At 43.9% G+C, this 22991-nt stretch overlaps 1 protein-coding gene across 1 annotated transcript in view; it reads left to right on the top strand.

Annotated features, from left to right (window-relative positions):
- Positions 1-22991, top strand: part of CACNG5 (calcium voltage-gated channel auxiliary subunit gamma 5) — a 438933-nt gene that overhangs the window by 244369 nt on the left and 171573 nt on the right. The window contains exon 2 of the mRNA XM_086928775.1: positions 17618-17852. Within this exon, the coding sequence (XP_086784901.1) occupies positions 17618-17852 (235 nt within the window). The remainder of the gene's footprint in view (positions 1-17617; positions 17853-22991) is intronic.

Here is a 22991-nt window from a genome sequence, read left to right as displayed (position 1 = left end):
TGGCTGTTCGAGTAAGCCTCAGGGACCTGCAGGCACCTGGATACCCTATCGAGTGATTAGCCACAGTTTATAAATCCTGATTGATTGATCTAGCATATGCCACCAGTGGGAATAATACCGTCTAATTTTCATTAAGCTGCAGGTCTGACAGGCTCCCAAACAATTGTTACCTATGAAGTAAAACTGGAATTGACTATTTTGAACAAGTTAATTAAAGTAAAGTTTCCCCCACGTACATCAATACTTATATTAACTTATCTTATCTTAATGGAGTTTTATATAGCTCTCTGTCACCATAAGCTTCCTGGCGCTGATTGGGTGCTGAGAGATGTGAAGGAGGGGAGCTAGTCAGACTGTGTGAAAAGACTGGTTTTCAGGAGTTTTTTTAATTCCAGAAGGGAGTTGGAAGATTTAAGCGGAAGGGACAGCGGGTTCCAAAGTTTGGGGGCCAAGTGGGCAAATCTACAGCCACCAATTTATTTTAGCTTAATTGGGGGTGCAGCTAAGAGATGGCGATGAGAGGACCATACTTTGCGTACCGGACAGTAGGGAGTGACTAAGGATATGAAGAAGGCGGAAGAAGTTCCAAACAGGGTTTCCGTTCTCCCACAGAACTGTGCATAGAGATCTAGAACCTCCGTGAATTAGGGTGACCCAAAACCCACCTTAGTATCCAAAATCCCCTTACCAAACTAGCTACAGTGTCTCATTGGTCATAACAAACTCCCAATGACTTAGACAAACCAGAACATGAACTTGGGTTACCTCAGGTATCGTGGAACACATGAACAATCTTTTGCTCTATAATCATTTCAAACCACAACGGGGAGTAAAAGAACACACGTGCAAGTTTGAAATATTTATTTTTCAATGCAAGGTTCTCAAACGCAGTATCTTATATAATACCAGCATACATATTATAAAAATCAGAGTTATCAGCATAGTCACTAATCCATAGTAAGCGAACGGTGATAGCATATTATAATGCAAAATTCTATAGAAATCTGTATCACCTATATTTCGCGCACCCTATGTAGCATACTATATTATATCTAAGAAGGTCTCATTTGGGTTTTAGCAGGGCGGGCCCATACCTCTAAATATCAGTAGGAGAAGATCACATCATCAGCCACCAGCTCTCTGCATGCGAAGCACCATCAAGTGTGTTTTTGCATTCTCTGTAACTCTATCTTAAACCCGCTTAGAGCCCAATGTTGGCAGCAACATTATTTGTGTTATGTCTAATGTGGTGCGAGGATCAGGCCTCCCAGCAACCTTGTGTTAGGTTATTCTTAGAGGGTGCAGTTCTCAGTGTGCAGACAGTGTACCAAGTGTACCAAGCACAACTGATATCAGAGCAATAACATATTATTCTCAAATAAATCACATCTTTCGTCTAGGTTGAAAGCTACAATAACAATTATGTGTCGTGTGCAAACTGAAGCCGAAGGAAAATATGTTGTTTCAACATTTAATAAACTCATGCTAACTTAACACAATATATAGAAAAGCAGTAACTATATGACAGCTTTGAATGTGAGGCAGCCGATCTTGAACGCAGCCCTCTGTTCGACTGGCAGCCAATGGAGTTTACTACATATGTTTAGTTCCCCACAGTGATTCCCAATTCCAAAGAACCAGGATTTCTACTGCCAGTGAATATAACAATGGCAAAAGAGGGCAACCGTGTCTTGAGCCCCTCTGTGGCCCATTGCTCTGAGACAAAACTCCCTATTTTGACTCTAGCCACCTGATCACAGGCCTCGAAAAAGCATACAAATGCTACTAGACCTGCAGGTAGAGTAACTTGAATAATCCAATGTCAGCAAACTGAGGGTAGAGGCTATAGCAAACCACACCTGACTATATATATCTGAGTAATGAATGACAGTGCAAAGAATCAAGGAACACTTCCCTCTATACTCCTCACTAAGGAAAGAATTCCTATAAAGACATCAAAACAAAAGGATCAGCACTTCATAACGAATCTACAAAGTAGTTTTCGAAGCAGTGAGCACACGAAAGGACTTCCATATTCCAGTTGTTTTCTTGTGTTCAAAATTGTTCTTTATTATATTTTCATTAAAATTCACATGACCATAGCCGCGCGTTTCCTCTCATACAGAGACTTCTTCAGGGCTCATTAAAGTCACAATATGCTTTCAAAGCTGAGAATTGTTTCACACGAATATAATTTATCAACTGAGAAACAGACGCACGCATACGCATCCAGTTACCAAGCCCTAGCAATGGAAACGAGTATTGTATAAAATTGGTTTTAACATTGGATAAATGATATTCGGCTGAAACAATTCTCAGCTTTGAAAGCGCAGTGTATTAACAATAATCTGTGAAAATTGGATTTCAGGAAACATATTTATCATTTCACATCACTAAGTAAAGTGTTCTGATTGGTTTATCATCCCATTAAATATTTGTTTCATCACACGCAAGTACAAAAAATTAAAAAATGGGCTTTCACAACTACTGGAATATATTTGGAAAGGTTTGTACAGTTGACTTATTAGTTATTTAAATGTGGCTTAGTAAAAACCTGATGCCCTACAGTCTTTCAGTACACACTAGGTACAACAGGTCAGACAGTTCACTTTACAACATTCTGGAACCCTGCAGTCAGAAGAAAGAGTAATTGCAAATTGACTTCTAATTGCTGTCTCTGAACACAGAATAAATGTGACAATATAAAACAAGATTTAAAGACATCTTATTGCGCCATCACTTTCTGACTGAACCAGAATGGGTGAGAAGGTCCTAAATATAGCTTGACCTGATAACATCTGACTCACCATAGCAACTTGGTGAGTAATTTTCTGAAGACCTGGAATCAGTATATAGCAACTTGATCCAGCCCTGAAACCCAATCCGAATCTCATGCTTCTAACACTGCATGGATATTGTTCTAATCCAATTATTTAAATGCTCTTCAAAGTCCAGCCCAACCAACACTGCTTCAAGATTCATATCCACCACACCATCCATGATGTGGTGGAGTCTGTGCAAGTTGATTTGCGTACTATTACTCAGGACAAAGCCACACTGGACCAGGTAGACCAAAGAGGCCACCACTGTATTCAGTCTATTAGCTAAGGTCTTGACCAACACCTTTATCAAAACGCTGATCATCAAGAGAGGTCTATACAAGCTGAGGTCACTCAGGACCCTCTTTGGGGTCTATCGGGTCCATCAGGAGTTGGCAAGACATCTTCTCAAAGATCTCCAGACGTGTTTCTGTAAGTTTGACTTGGAAGCAGCAGTAAAACTCTGGTGGGTAGCCATCTAACCTCGGTGTGTTGCCTGCTGGCATGCTCTTGAGGTCCACTAGGACCTCATTGGTGAAAAGTTGCTTTAACTCAGCCTCACTTTACCTATTAAGTGTAGGTACACCAATAGTACTAAGGTAAGTAGCAACTTGTTCTGCTTGAGTATTTGTGGTTTTTGAGTGCAATGTTCTCAGGCATTGGAATAAGGTGGTATTGGTGGCAGCCTAAGAGTTAATCAGTGAACCATCCAGGCTCATCTGAATCAAAATGTTAGAGGAAGGACATTCCTCCTCAAAAGCCTTTTTATTAGGGGTTTGCCTGTTCTATCACCATCCACGTGGAGTCTCTGCCTATAATCTTGCGCCACTAATCTATTATGGGCCTCCCATATATCTCCCATCCATCGCTGTGCATTTACCAGTTTGTGCCCACCAGGGGAGGCCACAAACTGATTTGCCTGGAGCATCCATAGCTTTTCCTCTAACCTTTTAAAATCATTTTGCAGGTTTTTTCTGAACATCCCACTCACTAGCTGTAAGGGCTGTTGTATTCCAGTTGTGTTTCAAGTAGGTGCTAATGGAGAAGCCTATGCCAAGCTTTAACCCTGGATTCTGTAAAGCCTGCGTGGAGAGGTGTCACAAGGGGACTCTAGACCTCACAGGCACCATGTGATATGCAGTGGAGGCTGGTACAATACGGGGCTGGCGGGCAGGGTGTGTGTGAAAAAATAAAATAAAAATTGACTTACCTCTGCCCGTTAGCCATCACCCCTCCATTGTCTCTCCTCCACTTCTCTTCCCGGAAGCAGGAAGCACACAGGCTCCCTAAAGCCAATCACAAGGCTGCTGTCACCAGTATAACATCTGCATCATGATTAGTCTGAGTGGTCTGGTTCGGCACTCAGACAGGGAGTGGGAGCCTGTGCATGTTCTCCACCCAGGATGTACAATACAGACAAGTGAAGAACATGTTAAGTGCGCATGACTGTTTGGACGACCGGCCGGCCAAACTCTCATGTCCACTTAAGTGCACACACCCCTCCTCACCCTGATGGCTGTGGCAACAGCCAAACCCCACCCCAAAACTGTTTTTTTTGCACTTCAGAAAAGCAGTGGGGCAACGCTCCATCACCTTAGCAGAGGGGCTGCCGCTGATGATATGTCAGTAGGAGTGGGGATTGATCCGACAGAAACCAGCAGAGGTACTATACCTCTTCTATATTAGTAGCTAAACTAGATATAATCAGGAATCTGTCCAACCTGCTACATGTATCATGAATCATGAGGTGGAAAGAGTACTTCCGGGCCTCAGGGTGCATTACGTACCATATGTCTACACTGTGCAAATTGTCCTTCACCTCAGTGGGGGCTTCGCTTCAGCCATGCCCGACTTGGAGCAGTGCCTAAACAGGTACTTGTTGCGACCCTCGTCCATAATGCAGCTAAAGTCTCCACCACAGATTAATAGCAGGAGTGACCACATCAGGAAGAGAGTGGGAATACGTCTAATCAACTGTGTTGAGGGCATAATGGATGGTAGTGGATAGAGTTGGAGCAGAAAGGAGAGCGCTTTGGCCATATAGGTGTTTTCAACCGTTTTGGATTTTAGTGTAGAAAACATAGTTTCCAATTGTGATGCTGCTAGGCACAGGAACTGCATTATAGTATAAGAACGCTAGAAACAGGTAACTTCAAAAGTTTTTAGAGACTGCCAAAGAATCACCTTACAATGGTGTTCTAGCTCATCCTTTTAAAAATCCTTGCTCAGCTCACTGGTGCAGCACACTCTTCCTAAACATCCCTGCCAGGCAACAGAAGGACATATTTCAGCAGACAACCTTGCTTCTTTTTGTGACTCTAGATTGATGTTCAGTATTATAAGTTTGAATTATCCCAAGAGAGGCTTTTTCAGTCTGGCTCTGGTAACACTCGTTTAATAGCTCTTTGTTGTATCAAGGTTCAAGTACTCTTCCCTCCTTTCTCTTAACCTTGGGGGTAAATGTAGTGGTTCCCTTGTTGCACAGCATTCGCATTTTATTCAGAGCCTGCAATTCGTGATACAGGTTTTAGGGTTGCAACTGGTAATTTTGTTGAACATAAACTGGGTTATTACGTTTTTAAACAAATTGTTAGGAATTATAGTTTTCCTTCCGATTATGTTTATTGTGATGGTTTGATACATATTAAGCTAATTACATATTCTGTTTTTAAAATAAGAAAGCAACATATATTACTTTAATATGGATGAATCAATTGTTTATCATTTTTAAAATAGGTCATATTGAAGCCATTTGCTGTTGAGGAAGCAAGGTGTGGCGCCACATATATGCACTCTCTGTAACCCGCATGGTGTGCCACCACATATATGGACTCTCTGTAACCCACATGGTGTGGCGCCACATATATGCACTCTCTGTAACCCGATTGGTATGGTGCCACATATATACACTCTCTGTAACCTGCATGGTGTGGCGCCACATATATGCACTCTCTGTAACCCGCATGGTGTGGCGCCACATATATGCACTCTCTGTAACCCGCATGGTATAGTGCCACATATATGGACTCTCTGTAACCCGCATGGTATGGTGCCACATTTATGCACTCTCTGTAACCCGCACGGTGTACCCCCACATATATGCACTCTCTGTAACCCGCATGGTATGGTGCCACATATATGCACTCTCTGAAACCCGCATGGTATGGTGCCACATTTATGCACTCTCTGTAACCCGCATGGTGTACCACCACCTATATGCACACTCTGTAATCCGCATGATGTGGCTCCTCATATATGCACTCTCTGTAACCTGCATGGTGTGGCACCACATATATGCACTCTCTGTAACCAGGGCCGGACTGGCCGTAGCGTGCACCGGGCAATCCCCTGGTGCGCCGCACGGGTGGGGGCAAGTTTTGGGCCCCTGGGGGTCATTTTTGTTACAGGGCCCTTTTTGCAGCACAGCCCTGTAACAAAATCGTCCGAAAACTGGCCCTGGCAAAGAGCTCGGCCGCACCCCCAACCCCCCCCCCCGGGGGGAAGGGGCCGGCCGAGCACTTTGTCAAGGGCGGTTTTTGTTCCCAGTCCCGCCCTGTCTGTAACCGCATGGTGTGGCACCACTTATGTGCACTCTCTGTAACTCGGCCATCCAAGGTCTAACCATGTCTTTGTCTTAAACTGAACATGAAGAAGCTACATTACAGGAGTCTATATTTTTAAAGACTAATGGGAAGTCTGTGAGTGTAGCAAGACATTTTTACTGAATGCAGATTCTGCTAGTGTATGTATACGTTGTGATTGATTTTTATAATTGATATATATGATTTTATTTTTACAAGTATGCCGGGGAGGGACTAGAAACAAACATTAATGAACTGAATTGACAGCTGATTAGCATTCACAAAACCCAATTGATGTCACAGTTAAAGCCTTTAAAAGTCCCATCTTGGAACTAGAACTGCCCAATTGGTTTGAGAATCCTCTACGGGTCCAATAGGCTTCTAAGTAAGCATGAGCGAATTTTGCGGATCTCGCGTTCGCGAATTTTGCGGATTTGCGGATTCGCAATCCGCAAAATCCACGAATTCCCGCGAATTTGCGGATTTTTTTTTTTTTGTGTTCGCCCGTGTTTCTGCCAGTTCGCGAGGGTTTTGTACACTTTCGCAAATTGCGAACTTACCTGTCGGGTCGCAAGTTTTGCGAACTTGTTGTTTCTACGTGTCCAGCCTGTTTGGGACACTCTTCTTCATCACTGCCACTCTCTGTCACCACTGCCACTCTCTGACTACTCATGCCACCCTCTGGCCCACCCATGCCACCCTCTGTTTCATCACCACACCCTCTGGTTGTCCAGTGTACATTATTTTCGGCAAAGCAAAGCACACCTTCCCTGCCTCAAGTGACCTGAATTAATTTGGGGCTGATTAATGTGTCACAGAATATTTTTTTAGCTGGCACCTGCTTCCTTAGTGCGCCCTGATTAGTGATCTTTTGCACTTGCTAAGTGCTTTCATTGTTGCAAAATTAGTTACAACACCTGCCCTGCCCCAACTGACAATAATGAATTAGGGGCTGATTAATGGATTTTAACTTCCAGCCTGGCTCCTGCTTGTCTCCCTTAGCTGTAATTCAGGACCTTTGTGGCATATGTGTAACTATTCTGAGGTTCAGAGCAGGGTCACATAATAGTTTCAACTGGCAACTGAACTCTGGAGGGGCCCCTCAGGAAGCACTACAGGAAATGGCTACTAATGATGAGCCTGAACTTTTGAACCTGGTAAGTAGTTACTTTCAGTTTTGCTAAGATCGTATTTCTGCAATTTTGCACTTATTCGCGGGGCGCGAACTCACGCGAACTCACGCGAACAGTGCGAGCAGTGCGAGCAAAATCCGCTGCTCGCGGATTTGCGGATTTTGCAGGAGATTCGCAAATCTCGCGGATTGCAGATTTCCCGAAAATCCGCAAAATCCGCGAGCGGAACGGATTTTCCGCCCATGCCTACTTCTAAGGTAATTAAGAACACATCATATTATTCTCAAAGGGGACCTCAAAATGTGATTCTTTTTGCACAGACTAAATCAGCATTGAACTACAGCAGCATTGCTGTGCCTTTTTCCGCTCCATGCAGAGTTTAACAAAGACTAATGATTTTTCTGTTTGCCTAAAATGTAATACTCAATAGATCTAGTTCCATTCCTAGTGCTTTTGAATTCGAACATTTGAATAAATGCACACACATAGGGGCTTTTTACAATGGTGGGGAGACGGCCACCGACAGACCGCCGGTGGTGGTCTCCCTGCCATCGTATCCAACTTTACCGCCTGCCATATTATGATGGCGGGCAGACGTGTGGTGGTCGTAAAGAGCAACTGTCACGCATCCAACAGGTTCCTTGAGCTTGGCACTGCAGCGGAGGGGCTCGTAGTCCCTACAATTCTGGCGGTGCCTAACTGACACCTCCATAGGGATTACGATTTCCCTTTCCGCCAGCCGTTTCATGGCGGGTTACCTTCCCCCTGGCCCTTGGTTGTGGGTGTTGGGTGGCACCTATGGTGCCCCTCTACATATCCCTGTACCATGTGGCAAGCATTGCATGGTGCCTACCACGTAGTGCAGGGATATGTAACATGTCCCGTTTTTACATTGGGGCGGGTGCTGCAGACAGCAGCACTTGCTGCAATGTAAAATATAGGCATTGTGACTGCTGTGATGGTGGTCGATTTGTAATTCCTACTATGGGACCGCCAACAGCATGTCAGGCGGTCCCAATCCCCGATACCATGGCGGACGGGCTGAAGTCCATCCGCCATTGTAATCAGCCCCATAGTGTTTAATTATAATGAATAAGAGATTCCCAAACTTACATGTACATATGTTAGTAGGAAGTAGAAGACAAGTCAAGAAGAAATGTGGTGAATGCTACCACCTATGATTCAAGCAAAAAAAAAATGACAAACATGTTTCATCATTTCTCACTGGAGTTTGCTCCTTATGTCTTAATATTTTACACAATATTTATAGTAATTTACAAAGTCACTTTGCATATACTGCCGTTATCACTTAAGTTATGTGTTAGTGTTTAACAATTTAAAAAATTGTTTGAAAACATCAGTTTGAGACAAATAACATGCTATGGTTAAATGGTAGTTTTCTGTCTAAATGTGTTTAAAAAAATCAGAGTGGCCTGTGAATCAATTACTTTATATTGTGCACACTAGGCTTTATAATATCACAAACTAGTTTAACCAATCCCCTTTAAATATTCACTTTCCTAAATCAGTAGTAAGACATGTAGGCCCTGATTCTGAGTGGTCTGCAATTGTTGGTCCTATGGGATGCTGTATGTTGAATCAGAAATTCCGAACAGTGCATTTATGGTTTATATCTCTTTCTTAGTAGCATTATCGTTTAAACAAAGTAATTATTTCCTTGTCTTGCTGTAATAACAACAATACTTTTTGGGATTGCATAATAACAAGCTTATCCAGTTAAGCTAATTCTCGTTGACCACAAATACATTCGATAGGACAGCAAGGAACATAAATTCAGCTTAACACTATTCCAAATTCACTCAGATTTTTCTCAGAAACACATTAGGGACCATGAGTGATCGCAATAAGGGCTTAGACTCGCCATGTGCCTGTTCTACCTCCGGTAAGAACAGAATGCAGAGGTACATAGGGCAAGTCAATTCTTGAAAATCTTCGGAGTAGGGACAGGTAGGGCCACCATAGTTCTCCTAAAGAAGCACTTTGGTTAGCAAGTATCAGCGAGATCTTCTCTATACCCAATATATACCATAACCGGTGTATCCACCCCAGGTGTTGTCTGCACTTTCAGTATCCCCCAATGTGTGAGTATGTTCTGGGTAGCTTCTCCTAGCTAAACCTATCTGCCTCCCCTGTTTAGACTTGAGTGGGTATGTAAGGGCATTAGCCAAGCCCAGCAGGACTTATGCAGGGAATCTGGGGAGCTGTGTCGGGAGGTGGAGATCCACCTCTTCAAGTTTTTGCTCCCAGTATTGAAGCAACCGCGGGCAGTCCCAAAGCAAATTCGTCAATGTTACTGGAGCCCCTTACCCCCTCCAGCACTTATCTCCTCATGGCAGGTTGGCCTTGTGTAGTTGGATTGGGGTGTAGTACCAATTGCTAGTTATCTTAGTAAATGTCTCTGTTAATGCCGTATTTCATGCTGTGTGCCTGGCTCAATAGTAGATCTCTCCCCATTCTTTATCACTGAGTTTACGCCCTATTTTCTGCTCTCACCTGCATTGACTAGATTTGTATATGTGTATTGCGCTGCAGGAGGAACGTTTACAGGTCATACAGGGTACAAGGCATCTATATGAGGATCTGGTGAGCACCTATCATTCAAAAGGGTTAGGCACCTTTGTGTGGTAGGTTTATTGTGTGGGTGCAACAGACAATGTCGGATCTGCAAGTAGTGAAGGTGCTCTGATTCACAGATTTGTGTGAAGGGAATAATACCCATTTCATTAGGCATATGACCCGCTGAACGGCAGCCTGTCTGTCGCCAATTCTTGAACTCTCCGGTTCCCAGTCCGGATGTGAAATCCGGGTTGTCACACAGGGGCGTAAGCGGCGAGGGGAAAGAGGTGAGACCATGGCATACATTGGTCTTATCCCAGGCGTCTATTGTGCTGTGTGATAGAGGATAGATATTTTGGGGGGGGGCATGTCTTTCCATGGGAAAGGGGCTTTCCATAGTGATGTGCCCTCCACTGCACTGTCTTGACACAGGCAATGCTTCTTAGACTCAACTCGGTTCCACTCCACCAGGTAAAGGAAGTGGGCTGCCTGATAGTAGAGTAGTAGGTCCGAGATACCCAGGCCTCCATCCGGAGGGGGAAGATAGCCCAATTCCTTCCTCATTCTAGGCCTCCTTCCAATCCAGATGAATTGAAGTATCTCGGATTGGAGTTTTGTAAGCATGCCCTTCTGGGGAATCACCGGAAGTGTCTGGAAAAGGTATAGTATCTTCTGCAGCAACGTCATCTTGACCGCTGCAATTCGCCAAAGCCAAGAGATTAGGTTGTGGTTCTAGCATGTGAAGTCAGATTCAAGTTGTTTATGTAATGCCTGATAATTAAGCAGTGCGGTAGTTGGAATGGTAGGGGCCAGCGTGAGCCCTAGGTTTGGAATTGCTTCTGTAGTCCTTGAATAGTTAATTTACCAACAGCGGAATCAGTGAGAGATTGAGCGCTTACGATTTCCCCACATTTACACAGAAACTCGAGGCTTGGCCAAAGGTCACTAGCTCTGCCAGGAACACTGGGAGGGATGTAACCGGCTCCTCCAGTGCCACCAATACATTATCCTCATAGACGCTCATGGTGTGTTGCTCCTCCTGAAACACCCCCCAAAGCACCCCCCAGTAGTCAGAGGATTGTCTCATACTTTTTGAGCAAGGGGCACCATATATAGGGCGAACAACAGGGGCCACAGCGGGCGTCCCTGCCGGGTGCCCCTGCTAACCGTGAAGGGGACAGAGGTGTGGCCAATGACCTGGACTGTTGCCTTGGGCTGACAATAGAAGTTGAGTATGCGTGCCCGGAACCTCTTCCCTATGCAAAAGTCGGCAAGGATCTGCTCCAAAAATGGCCAATGCACTCTGTCAAATGCCTTTTTGGCGTCTAGCTCCAGAAGCATAAGCTTCTGTTAGGTACGGATAGCTTTCTCAATAATGTGAAGAATGTGATTTGTATTATCATCCGTCTGTCTCTGGGGAATGAATCCTGCCTCTTCCGGCTCTATAATGGACAGTATGTGCAAGCTAAGCCTACTGGCTAGAATTCCTGTAAAAGCTTGAGATCCAATATTAGGAGAGATATGGGCCTATATAAACCGCACTGCTACCTATCTTTGCCGGGTTTGGGGCTAACAGCTATTGAGACAATTAGCACTGAAGCCAGAATCGCCATGGGTATCGTAAATGAGTTAAAAAGCCTTGTAAGTATAGGGGTGAGTGGTTGGCATAATAGTTTATAAAAGACCAATGGGAACCCATCTGGGCCAGGGTTTTTGCTGGTTTCTGATGGGAGATGGCCGTTATGACTTGCTCCATACGTGCATTGCTCTCCATTAAGATAGTGCGTACCGTTCCCGGGGTCAAGTTTTTGACCCAAGTATCGGCGCTCATAGAAATCCTTGAAAGTGGCAGCTATGTCTTTGTCTTTAGGGACTCGTTCCTCGCTCAGCGTCTGTAGTGGGGCCACGCAAGTGTTCTGTCTCTTGGCATTCAATTTTGTTGCAAGGCGGCAACCACACTTATCCTCTCATGTATAATAGGAGTGGTGCAATCGCATGGTTGTATATTCCACCTGATCTAAATCTGTACTTGCCAGCTGAGATCAGAGGGAGGGTAGTTCGCTGACACCAGACCCTCGGTGCCCCAGTGCATTGGCGAATGCGCTCCAGCTCCTGGACCTGCTTGGTGAGTTCTTCCTGTTTCTCCCTACGTGCCTTTTTATCAGCTGCTGAAATGCCCCGTAGCACTACTTTAAGGGCTTCCCATAGTGTAACAATGGAGGTGTCTGGGGTGTCCTTATTCGCTATGTAGTTAGTGATGCCTTTTCTGACCTGTGTGATGACCTCAGCGCGCTGCAGCATAATTTCCCTTAATCTCCAGACCTACCTAAGCCGTTTGAATGAGGGTAATGATAATGAGATTGTCATTGCAGTATGATCCGAGAGGGATGCTGGTGCTATCTCAGTCTTCGTGGCCAGGGAGTGAATGTCAGATGTACCCAGGAGATAATCCAAGCATATGTCTTGTGTGCTTGCAAATAAAAGGAGTATTTGCATGCGTGTGGGTGGAATCTTCTCGATAGATCCTGTAGCCCCATTTCTTGTAGCCACCCCCCTGTTCTCAGAGAGTGCCCCGGCCTAGTTGTGGCATTGCGTCGATCTATCCTTATCATTATTAAAGACCAGATTGAGCTCACTCCCCAGCATAACTCTCCGTTCTGTTGAGGACATTGCCTCAGTAAGTGCGTTATGTTTGAATACCTTCCTCATTAGGACAATATAGATCCTGCTATAAACGCCTGGTCCCCTAGCGAGAAATGGTAAGTGAGAAGCCTGCCTCTGATTTACAACCCTTTTTGTTTCACTCTCCCCCGGAAAGTGTGGACCATTAGTATGGCAACTCCCGCTGCTTTGTTAGAAGGATTTGTGTGGAAAGACATGTGAGCAAAGGTGATGACAGTCTTTTGTGTGGAGATGAGTCTGCCCCAGATTTCTCTAAATAGGACAAGCCTGCCCTGCACTTCATCGGGTTGTTAATCCTTTGGACATTAGGGGTTAGAACTTTAACAGAAGTGGCGTCCATAACAGGTTTCTAGAAATAATGAAACTGCCATATCAACCCTTGATCACGGCATTGTCTACCGGTGACTGGCAGTGACCCTATGGGGGTTGTGTCCCTTTTCTGCCTTGGTTGTTGCATGAGTGAGTATGAGAACTGGAATCAACATATTTTAAAAGTCTGAATGTCCTTCAATGATAAAAGAGTAAGAAAAAAGATGTCCTTTTGGGCCTGGTAGTTCCGTGTCCTCCTACCGCCCCTGTCCCACCAGCCATAAGCAATGTAGTTCTGTAGCTTGCTGCCCTAGGGATCATCCACATTGGCCAGCACTGTGCCCTAGGGATCATCCACCTTGGCCAGCACTGTGCCCTAGGGATCATCCACCTTAGCCAGCACTGTGGGGATGCATTTCAGTGCAGCTTGCTGCCCCTCCGAAATCTCCATTGGATTCGGGCATCCATGCCTCCCTTCAGGGCTGTGGCCCTGTTGGTGGAATTGGCATCACCCCAGACATAGGGAGGAAGTACCCGATGTGTGGTCCTCAGGTGGCAGGTCCAGCTTCAAGATATGGTACGCTTCCACCAGTAATTTTAGCTGCTAAAGCCTCCCATCCATGCGAAAGATAACGCGGATGGGATGTCCCCAGGAGTAGGGCACCCCTTTGCTCGGGAGGTATGTTGTGACGTGCCGGAATTTCCTCTGCTTCTGTTCCACCACACAGAGTCGGAGGTAAGCGCCAGCCCGTTTATAGTCACATAGACTGATCTTAGTTTGGCTATGGGATAGGTATTTTTGCTACTTGATTTCATCATATTGTCCCTCTAAGGTAATTGTATCCAGAGCACTGAGACACATATGCGGCGTTCTTAATTCTGTACCCCAGCCTTTTGATCTTTTGGAATATGTAAGTAATTGGTGTTTTAGCATATTTTGGGTTTTCTCTTGATCACGCATCATTGGATTGCTGCACTAGGGCCCCTACACTTAGCTTATACATTTTTTTAGGGGTTCAGTAGTTTTTGACCCATTCTTTGTCTGCATTGTTTATTTCAAGTGCGGTACTATTTAACAGACACACACCATGAAGTGGTAGCCGGTGCGGGTGCTTGAGCTTGGCAGCACTGGTGTTTGGTCACTTGTTGGTGATATGGGCAGTCACTATTTCAGCCAGTTTGCTCCACACATATTAGAAGGTTGGAGTCATGTCGTTCTGTTTTGATTTTTTGTTTAGTAATGTCCTGAGGAGGCCTAAGAAGACAAGGCTGAAACGTGGTCACGTCAACACTTCTAAGGAGGAGTCATTGGAATCTGTGATCTGTGGAATTGTGGGGTGTCACACTAGAGCTAGGTTAACTAGTCTACAAGCCTTAGGTGTTTCACTTTGACTACCTCTAAGTGGTTCGCCCAGAACTGTATGGGGGACACTAGCGAGAATAATTTTTTAGGGTTATTGTGTTATGTATTTTTGTTTCTGTTTATGTATAGAATGTTGTGATATATGTCATTTCTGTGTTTTCTTCATCGATTAGGTGCCATTATTCTTGCGCGTTACAAATATGTTTTGATACATTCATCAAGAATAATAATAATTGTGGAGAGGGTAATTAAAGGTGCTCTACTCATAAATTGTTTTGTATTCTATCCTTTATACCATTTTCTATTGTAATAAACTTCTGTTAAAGCTATGACATGCTCTCCCCCATTACTTAAATTTTTTTTTGTCATAGCAGTGCCCGCTCATACAGTGATGGCTGTGCCTTTGGTTTATTTGTGTTGCCGAACACGACTGCATTTTTTTTGGTTTCATGTATATATATATATATAAATATACTAGCAGCCCGTCCCTACGTTGTCCGGGTATGAATTGCTGCCGGCCAGTAGTATATTGTTTTGTAGGATTTCGTTTTGATAGCATTTCTTATCTGTGACAGGCCTGTGAAACGCTCCGATTCACAGTGCACTGCTGATGCACTTAAGAGTGCGCGTTCAGTAGTGTGTGAACTCGCGTTTCCCTACTTTATTTTTCCTTGCAATATTATATAGCGCGAACTCGACATGGCATGAGCACAATTTACATTACAGAAGAACACATTCATTTGTGGTAGGCGCGGGGAGACAACGCAATTTGCCTGGAATTGCAGGATGTTGAGCTGATGCCGAGATTCGAACGAAGCTCCCCAGCTCTAAAGTTCGCAATTCTAGAACTTGTGGCCGGAGGTGTGTCTAAAAGTGTATGTCGGTGCTGGCCATGAATGAGAGAGACCTGTGCATTTTTCAAATGGGTGGTGAAAAAATATGAGTATGTTGCTGCTGGAGATGTGGGCCGCCGTGCCACCAATGTACTTACCGGGGGAGGGTAAACACCCATTATTCCACAACTTTCTTTCTGCATACCTTCACTCCGCGTACTTTCATTACGAAAGTACCATGACTCCGCTATGCCATTATAACGCATGGCATTACATTTTATATGCTTTTACCATGCATACATTTACAACGAAATTCGTTGTAAACGCATGAATGGTAATACAAATATTTGGATAAGTTAAGCATGGGTATAGGGGTATATGTTTTGGGGTACTGAGGTATATGTTTTGGGGTGTTTGGGTATTTTAAGGGTTCAGATATAGTTTTGGGTTATGGGGTACAGGGGTAGTTTTAGGGTTTAGGGATAGGTATGGGTTTTGGAGTACAGGGGTATTTTTAGGGTTCAGGGCTAGGTTTGGGTTTTGGGGTATAGGGGTATTTTTAGGGTTCAGGGGTAGGTTTGGGTTTTGGGGTACAGGGGTATTTTAAGGGTCATGGGGTAGGTTTGGGTTTTGGGGTGCAGGGGTATTTTTAGGGTTCAGGGCTAGGTGTGGGTTTTGGGGTACATGGTTTTTTTAGGGTTCAGGGGTAGGTTTTGGGGTACAGGGGTATTTTTAGGGTTCAGGGGTAGGTTTGGGCTTTGGGGTACAGCGGTATTTTAAGGGTTCAGGGCTAGGTTTGGGTTTTGGGGTACAGGGGTATTTTAGGATTCAGGGGTAGGTTTGGGTTTTGGGGTACAGTGGTATTTTTAGGGTTCAGGGCTAGGTTTGGGTTTTGGGGTACAGGGGTATTTATAGGGTTCAGGGCTAGGTTTGGGTTTTGGGGTCTAGGGTTAATTATAGGGTTCAGGGCTAGGGTTGGGTTTTAGGGTACAGGGGTATTTTAAGGTTCAGGGGTAGGTTTGGGTTTTGGGGCACAGTGGTATTTTTAGGGTTCAGTGGTAGGTTTGGGTTTTGGGCTACAGGGGTATTTATAGGGTTCAGGGCTAGGTTTGGGTTTTGGGGTACAAGGGTATTTTTAGGGTTTAGGGATAGGTTTGTGTTTTGGGGTACAGGGTACATTTATAGGGTTAAGATGGGTTAGTGTTTAAGGGTGTTGGGGTATTTTAAAGAGTAAGGGTGGGTTATGATTATGGGGTGCAGGGGTATTTAAAGGGAGCAGGGTGGGATTAGCACAAGATATAAGACATGGCATGAAGGGCGGAAGGTACCACACCCCCCAGCATTTGTCACGCCCCCAGCACACACCCACAGCACAAGGCAGACACGCCCACAAGGGACTACTTTACTGGCACGGTTCTTTTACCTTTTTAAATGTATATGGTGGGCGTCTGCATAGCCTATGTCCTTCTGCTGTAACTGCCCTTTCCAACGCTGTATTGGGCGTTGTGATTGGTGCTGTGGTTCCTGAGATTACCCGCCTCAAAGGTTTGGGCTCTCTCTTTATTATATTAGTATGGATATTTCTTTTTTAATCTGCTGTGCTTTCTATTAATGGTGGATGCGCCCCTCTCTTTTGACACGGCTCATCTAAGGAAAAGGGCACAGCCGACATTAAAGTGAAAGCACTTTAGCATGGGCACTTTTATAAACAAGCATTTGCAATGTAATAGGTGTCGCATTAACGGAGTTTCATAAATGCAAGACCTATTGCATTGCAAATGCTTGTCAATTTTCCTCTCTGTGCTTTCTCTTGATGTCTGCAACCCAAGCCTCCCTAACATGTATGAAATAGAGACTGGGCCAGCGATTATAGTTTTAACTGCATCCCGCTTAAACCTGTAAGATGTCAATTTTTCCTCTCTTGTGGGAGGAGGGATATTTGCCATGCCCCAATTTTACTACTATTATAGCCTCTCCCCCTTCCCTCAAATTCATGACCTAGCTTGATGTATGTACTCGGTCATCTTATAGTATGTCCTCAGTGCCACTATGACAACTTATGAGCTCTTTCAATGGTACAGTTTTTGTTAAGTTTCGTGTGTGCTTTGGATTTTGAATAGTCATGATTGTTAGATATTTTACAGTTTAGCTCAGGTTCATTAAAATCAGTGTTTTTGGTTCAGTATTTTACTGTATTCCCCCCTCTACATATAGACACAACATTCCTTTGTGACCTCAAATATACTGATTAAGTACAATTGTAGATAATGAATTCTATGTGTCTATGTTGATCTATAACCCACTGTTCTCTTCCCTGCAGGCATTCCCTTCTGCCTCCTCGAAGTCGATGTTTTGTGGAATGAGTGCATGCAGCAGGAAAGCTCTGACTCTGCTCAGCAGTGTATTCGCTGTTTGCGGTTTGGGGCTCTTGGGGATAGCAGTGAGCACAGACTACTGGCTTTATCTAGAGGAAGGGGTCATCCTGCCCCAGAACCAGTCGACCGAAATCAAAATGTCCTTACACTCAGGACTCTGGAGGGTCTGCTTCCTAGCAGGTATTGTTATTTTAAAATATTACTCTGACTGTGAGCACAATTATAACTTTAGGATTCACATTAAAAGGCGAAATCCTTGAAAACATTAGCCTTTTGTTCCCAAATATGGAAGGCAATTTACACTAGTCTACCGGGTTGGCTACTCTGTGGGGTTTCTCCAGTAGTAGGAAAGGTGTCAAGTCTGTGGTGTGTTTGGCATTTAAGAGTTAGGTGACATGTATTACCACTCCGTAAAGTCCACAATACATACCGTAGAAAGCTAATTAAATGAAGACTGAGATCCACCTCTTTGAATAGTCTGTGTGCCGGTTTATTAAATATAAGAGTGCCTTGTGGGAGACACAGATACATCTTAGACATAGGTATCTGAAACGATAGGGAAGAACTCTTAGACCTATAATTGGTAGAAAAACTTACCATTTGAAACTAAGGGCCAGATGTAGGTAAATCCCATTTACCGATTTTGAAATACCGAATTTTACCGATTCGGTATTTCAAAATCGGTAAATGGGATGTAGGTACCAACATCTGGATTTTTTACCGATACCTTGAAATTCGGTATTTACCGATTCGGTAAATACCAAATCGGTATTTGCTATTGAATCCTATGGGCCTTGGGGCTAGATGTAGGTAGAAAAGATTTACCGAATTTAAATTACCGAATTTTACCGATTCGGTAATTTAAAATCGGTAAATCTATGGTTCCGACATGTAGGTATTCCAGATGTGCTGGAATACCGAATCGGATGAATTCGGTATTTACCGATTCGGTAAATACCGAATCGGTAATGCCCATTCATTCCTATGGGCTTTGAAGCCCATAGGAATGAATGGGCATTACCGATTCGGTATTTACCGAATCGGTAAATACCGAATTCTCAAGGGTGCAGGGGGTGTCACTTTGACACCCCCTGGCACCCCCAAAACAGGCTTGGGTGCCATGTGGCAGGCATACATGTCCTAAGGGCAGGTCTGCCTTTCACATGGCTAGGTGTGCATGCACACATGTGCATGCACACCTGAAATCGGTATTTTACCATCAAATTGGATTTGATGGTAAAATACCGATTCGTTAAGGCTACTGGGACTCTGAAGAGTCCCACCTACATATGGGTGGCTCCGAATCGGTAAAATTACCGATTCGGTATTTTACAGAATCGGTAACTTTACCGAATCGGTAAAGTTACCGATTCTGTAAAATTGAGCACCTACATGTCAAATCATGTATACCGGTCGGTAACGGCCGAAAATACCGATTTTCGGCCGTTACCGACCGACCTACATCTAGCCCTTGAAGCCCATAGGATTCAATTCAAATACTGATTCGGTATTTACCGAATCGGTAAATACCGAATTTGTCAAGAGTGCAGGGGGTGTCACTTTGACACCCTGTAGCACCCCCAAAACGGGCATGTGTACAATGTGGCACACAGACATGCCCTAAGAGCACGTCTGTCTGTCACATGGCATATGTGGATTCCACACATTTTTTTATCCATTCTGGAAAAAGTTTATTCTCTTTATCTTTGTGTTTACTTGTAGGGTTTATATTTGTTGTTTAAATCATTCACAACATTTTAGAAGCGTATATTTACATCAGTGACATAGATTATCTTGTTATCCAATGCATTTCGGGCGTACCGAAGCGCCCTTCATCAGGGAATACATACTCTAAAACAAAAAAACATATATAACCAAAATTAGAATGTATAACTCCTATAAGCTCTCATTCCGCTCACGTGATCGTGAGGTGGGAGAAAGATGCGGCGATCGGTAACCGCCGGGATATCTTATGTTAGCACTGCTATCCGGTGTAAAAAATAACTGCACTAATTATAGGATGACCAGAATAGTGGATCATAGTAATTCTAAAAATTAAAACTAAAGGGTGTATATACCGATGGTGTGGGGGATCGAACCCTGGTACGCAGTTGCAACCAAGGGCTAAAACTTAACTGCTAGTGCTATGCATAAGCCACAAAACACTGGACTTGTTTGAGAAAATGGTAAAACAGGAACTGGCTCAATTGAAATGGGATAAAAGGACAAAAAGAAATATGACACAGAAAGACTTGGGCTGATGATGTGGCGGTGATAACACCAAACCCCACAGAGGCAACTGTGCATATAGAAGAAGAGGCTGAGAACGCCGATCGAGACGCCGAACCATTTGAGACTAGGTCAGTTACCTGGAAGCTCTATACCACACTGCAGTTTAAATATAGAGTTAAATACACGCGAATAGAGCATTTACCCGAGCGCTTGCATCTTTATTTTTACAGATTCTGAATCCAATAGAGAATACAGTGACACGTGAGTGAACCTACCAGCATATTTAGAACATACACCGACGGGTGTGAAACAATGTGTTAGTGTTTTGAAAAGTATGTCAATGTTTTGAACAGATTTAAAAATCACACGTTATACATTCTAATTTTGGTTATATATGTTTTTTTGTTTTAGAGTATGTATTCCCTGATGAAGGGCGCTTCGGTACGCCCGAAATGCATTGGATAACAAGATAATCTATGTCACTGATGTAAATATACGCTTCTAAAATGTTGTGAATGATTTAAACAACAAATATAAACCCTACAAGTAAACACAAAGATAAAGAGAATAAACTTTTTCCAGAATGGATAAAAAAATTTGTGGAATCCTCTAATTCCAAGGGAGGAGAAAAGGTGTGCTCTAAGGGGATGTCCCTAATGGTTCATTAGTGACACAGTTCCAGTATATATCATAGGCACCCAGGGACGTTGGTCGCCACCCTTCGAAGCACCCAAGCTTTTTCGAAATTTATGAAAAAACCAAGGCTGTGCATTCACAAAATCAAATTAGCATGGCATATGTGTACATGCACAGATGTGCATGTACACAGGAATCAGTATTTTACCATGGATTTGTATTCCATGGTAAAATACCGATTCTGAAAGCCATGTGCCAAATTGGCTACCCACATTGCATTTTCGGTAATTTTACCGAATCGGTAAATATTACCGAATCAGTAAAGTTACCGATTCGGTAATAATAACGATTCGGTAAAATTACCGAATATGTGCCCCTACATCTCCATAGCCATAAAATCGGTATTTTCGGCCGATTCCGATCGGTAAAGGGCTACCTACATCTGGCCCTAGGTTTCTCTCTAAACTGAACCCTTTTCAACACTTAAATGGCACCTCTAGCCACCCAGGTCAGGTCCCACGGCATGAACATACTCTCCCACTTGGACAACACTTTGCTCATCCTCTCACTCTCCTCTGACCAGACTAACACCAAATCTAACTTCCACAGGTGCATGACCAGCGTTACAAGCTGAATGCAAAGCAGATGTCTCAAGCTCAATAAGGACAAAACAGAAATACTCATCTTCAGGAACAACAACTCCCAGTGGGATGACGCCTGGTGGTAAATGGAGCTCGGCTCCACACCCACACTCACACCCATAGAGCATGCAAGAACCCTCTGAATAACACGCGACAGTAAGCTCTCAATGAGGAAGCAGATAAACTCAGTCTCATCCTCCTGCTTCTTCACCTTGAGCTTGCTCAGAAAAATCTTCAAATGACTCCCTTTCAAAGTCAGATGCACTGTCATCCTAGCCCTCATTACCAGCCGCCTAGATTATGGCAACTCCCTCTACGTGGGAATCACCATGCAACTACTGAACAAACTCTAGACCATCCAGAACTCAGCAGGCACACTCATTTTCGACCTCCTGGGGTGGACACACCTCAGAGCTCTATACTGGCTTCCCATCAGCAAACAATGCCAATTCAAACTGCTCGCCCACGCCTACAAAGCCCATCACAACAAGGGGCCAGCCTACTTCAACCACAATGTGAACTTCCACCAACTTACCTACAAATTTCAATCCACCGCCCTCTCTTTGGCCCACACACCCAGCAACCACAGAAGCAGAAGCGGCAGCAGTGCCTTCTCACACTTAGCAGCCGGGTCCATGCCTCCCCCTCTATCTCCACACATCCCTACCCTGCAGGAGTTCAAGAAGGAACTGAAAACCTGGCTCTTTTCTTTGACTAATTAATCTCAGCAGCAACCCCCCCCGTACCTGTATACCCTCACAGGTGATAAGCAGCGCTTAACAAATCCTGATTGACTGATTGAGTGATTGATTGATTGATTGATAATCATCTTGAATAGAATCCTATTCCCAGGATATCTAATCAGCTATGGTCCAATCTCTAATAGCCAGTTACATGGAAAACTGATTGAAAGAGCAGTAGCCACACAGATCTCTGACTTCCTTGGTGAAAGCACCCTTCTATTTGTCCAACAAACTGGATTCTTCCTAGGGAGAGACACTGAATCACCAACTTCACTCTGTCCTCTGCACCTGGTAACCACATTTGACACTGTTGCTCACCATATCCCTCTAGAGAAAGTACACCTCTCTTTACACATTAGCATCAAAGCAGGGATGCATCAATGGATTAACCATTGCCCCAATTCTCTTTGCTGCCTACCTCAGCCTACCACCAGAACTGAAGAAATTAATATGGGATAGTCCTGCATTCCTGGGATAATATTGGTTTTATCTAGGAACGGTTCCCTTGGAGGAGGCCAGAATGCCTCTGCTTCCTAGGCATACCAAATAATATATACAGTGAAAATCTCTGTTGTGAAGTTTAATAGAAATCACCATATGCACAAAGAACGGGACAAAAACAAATAAACAACCTATAGGCAAGTTCACACTTTCTTTTACCCAAATACAAGACTTACATTTCTGTCTGACTAAGCTCATCTGATTCAGCTAATTTCTTCCCTGATCTGCTGCCAGTGTTGTTGCTCAAGTACAGGTTTGTTTTTCATTTCAGAGGCAGCAGAGATCGGGTAGGTCGTCTTGCGGATTCTGCACTATGATTCTCACGCTAAGTCAGCATTAACTCTGCTCCTATTTGAAGAGGTATTACTGGTACTCAAATTGGGTCAGTTTTTAGAAATCATTACTTGAAGTTATTCCCTTGTGCCAATCTAGGTAGTTTGTGATTGGAAAATCACTCGGATCACGCAACTCAATTTTCAACCACTGTGTAGATTATGGATTATCGGTCCTGACGAATTTCTAACACATCATTAGTGACTTACAAAACGGGAAGAAACATGTTGATC

The sequence above is a fragment of the Lissotriton vulgaris genome, chromosome 7 (genome assembly GCF_964263255.1).
Source record: "Lissotriton vulgaris chromosome 7, aLisVul1.2, whole genome shotgun sequence".
Lineage (NCBI taxonomy): Eukaryota > Metazoa > Chordata > Amphibia > Caudata > Salamandridae > Lissotriton > Lissotriton vulgaris.
Note: the sequence above shows the minus strand (reverse complement) of the source record. Positions and strands in the feature narration are given on the sequence as shown.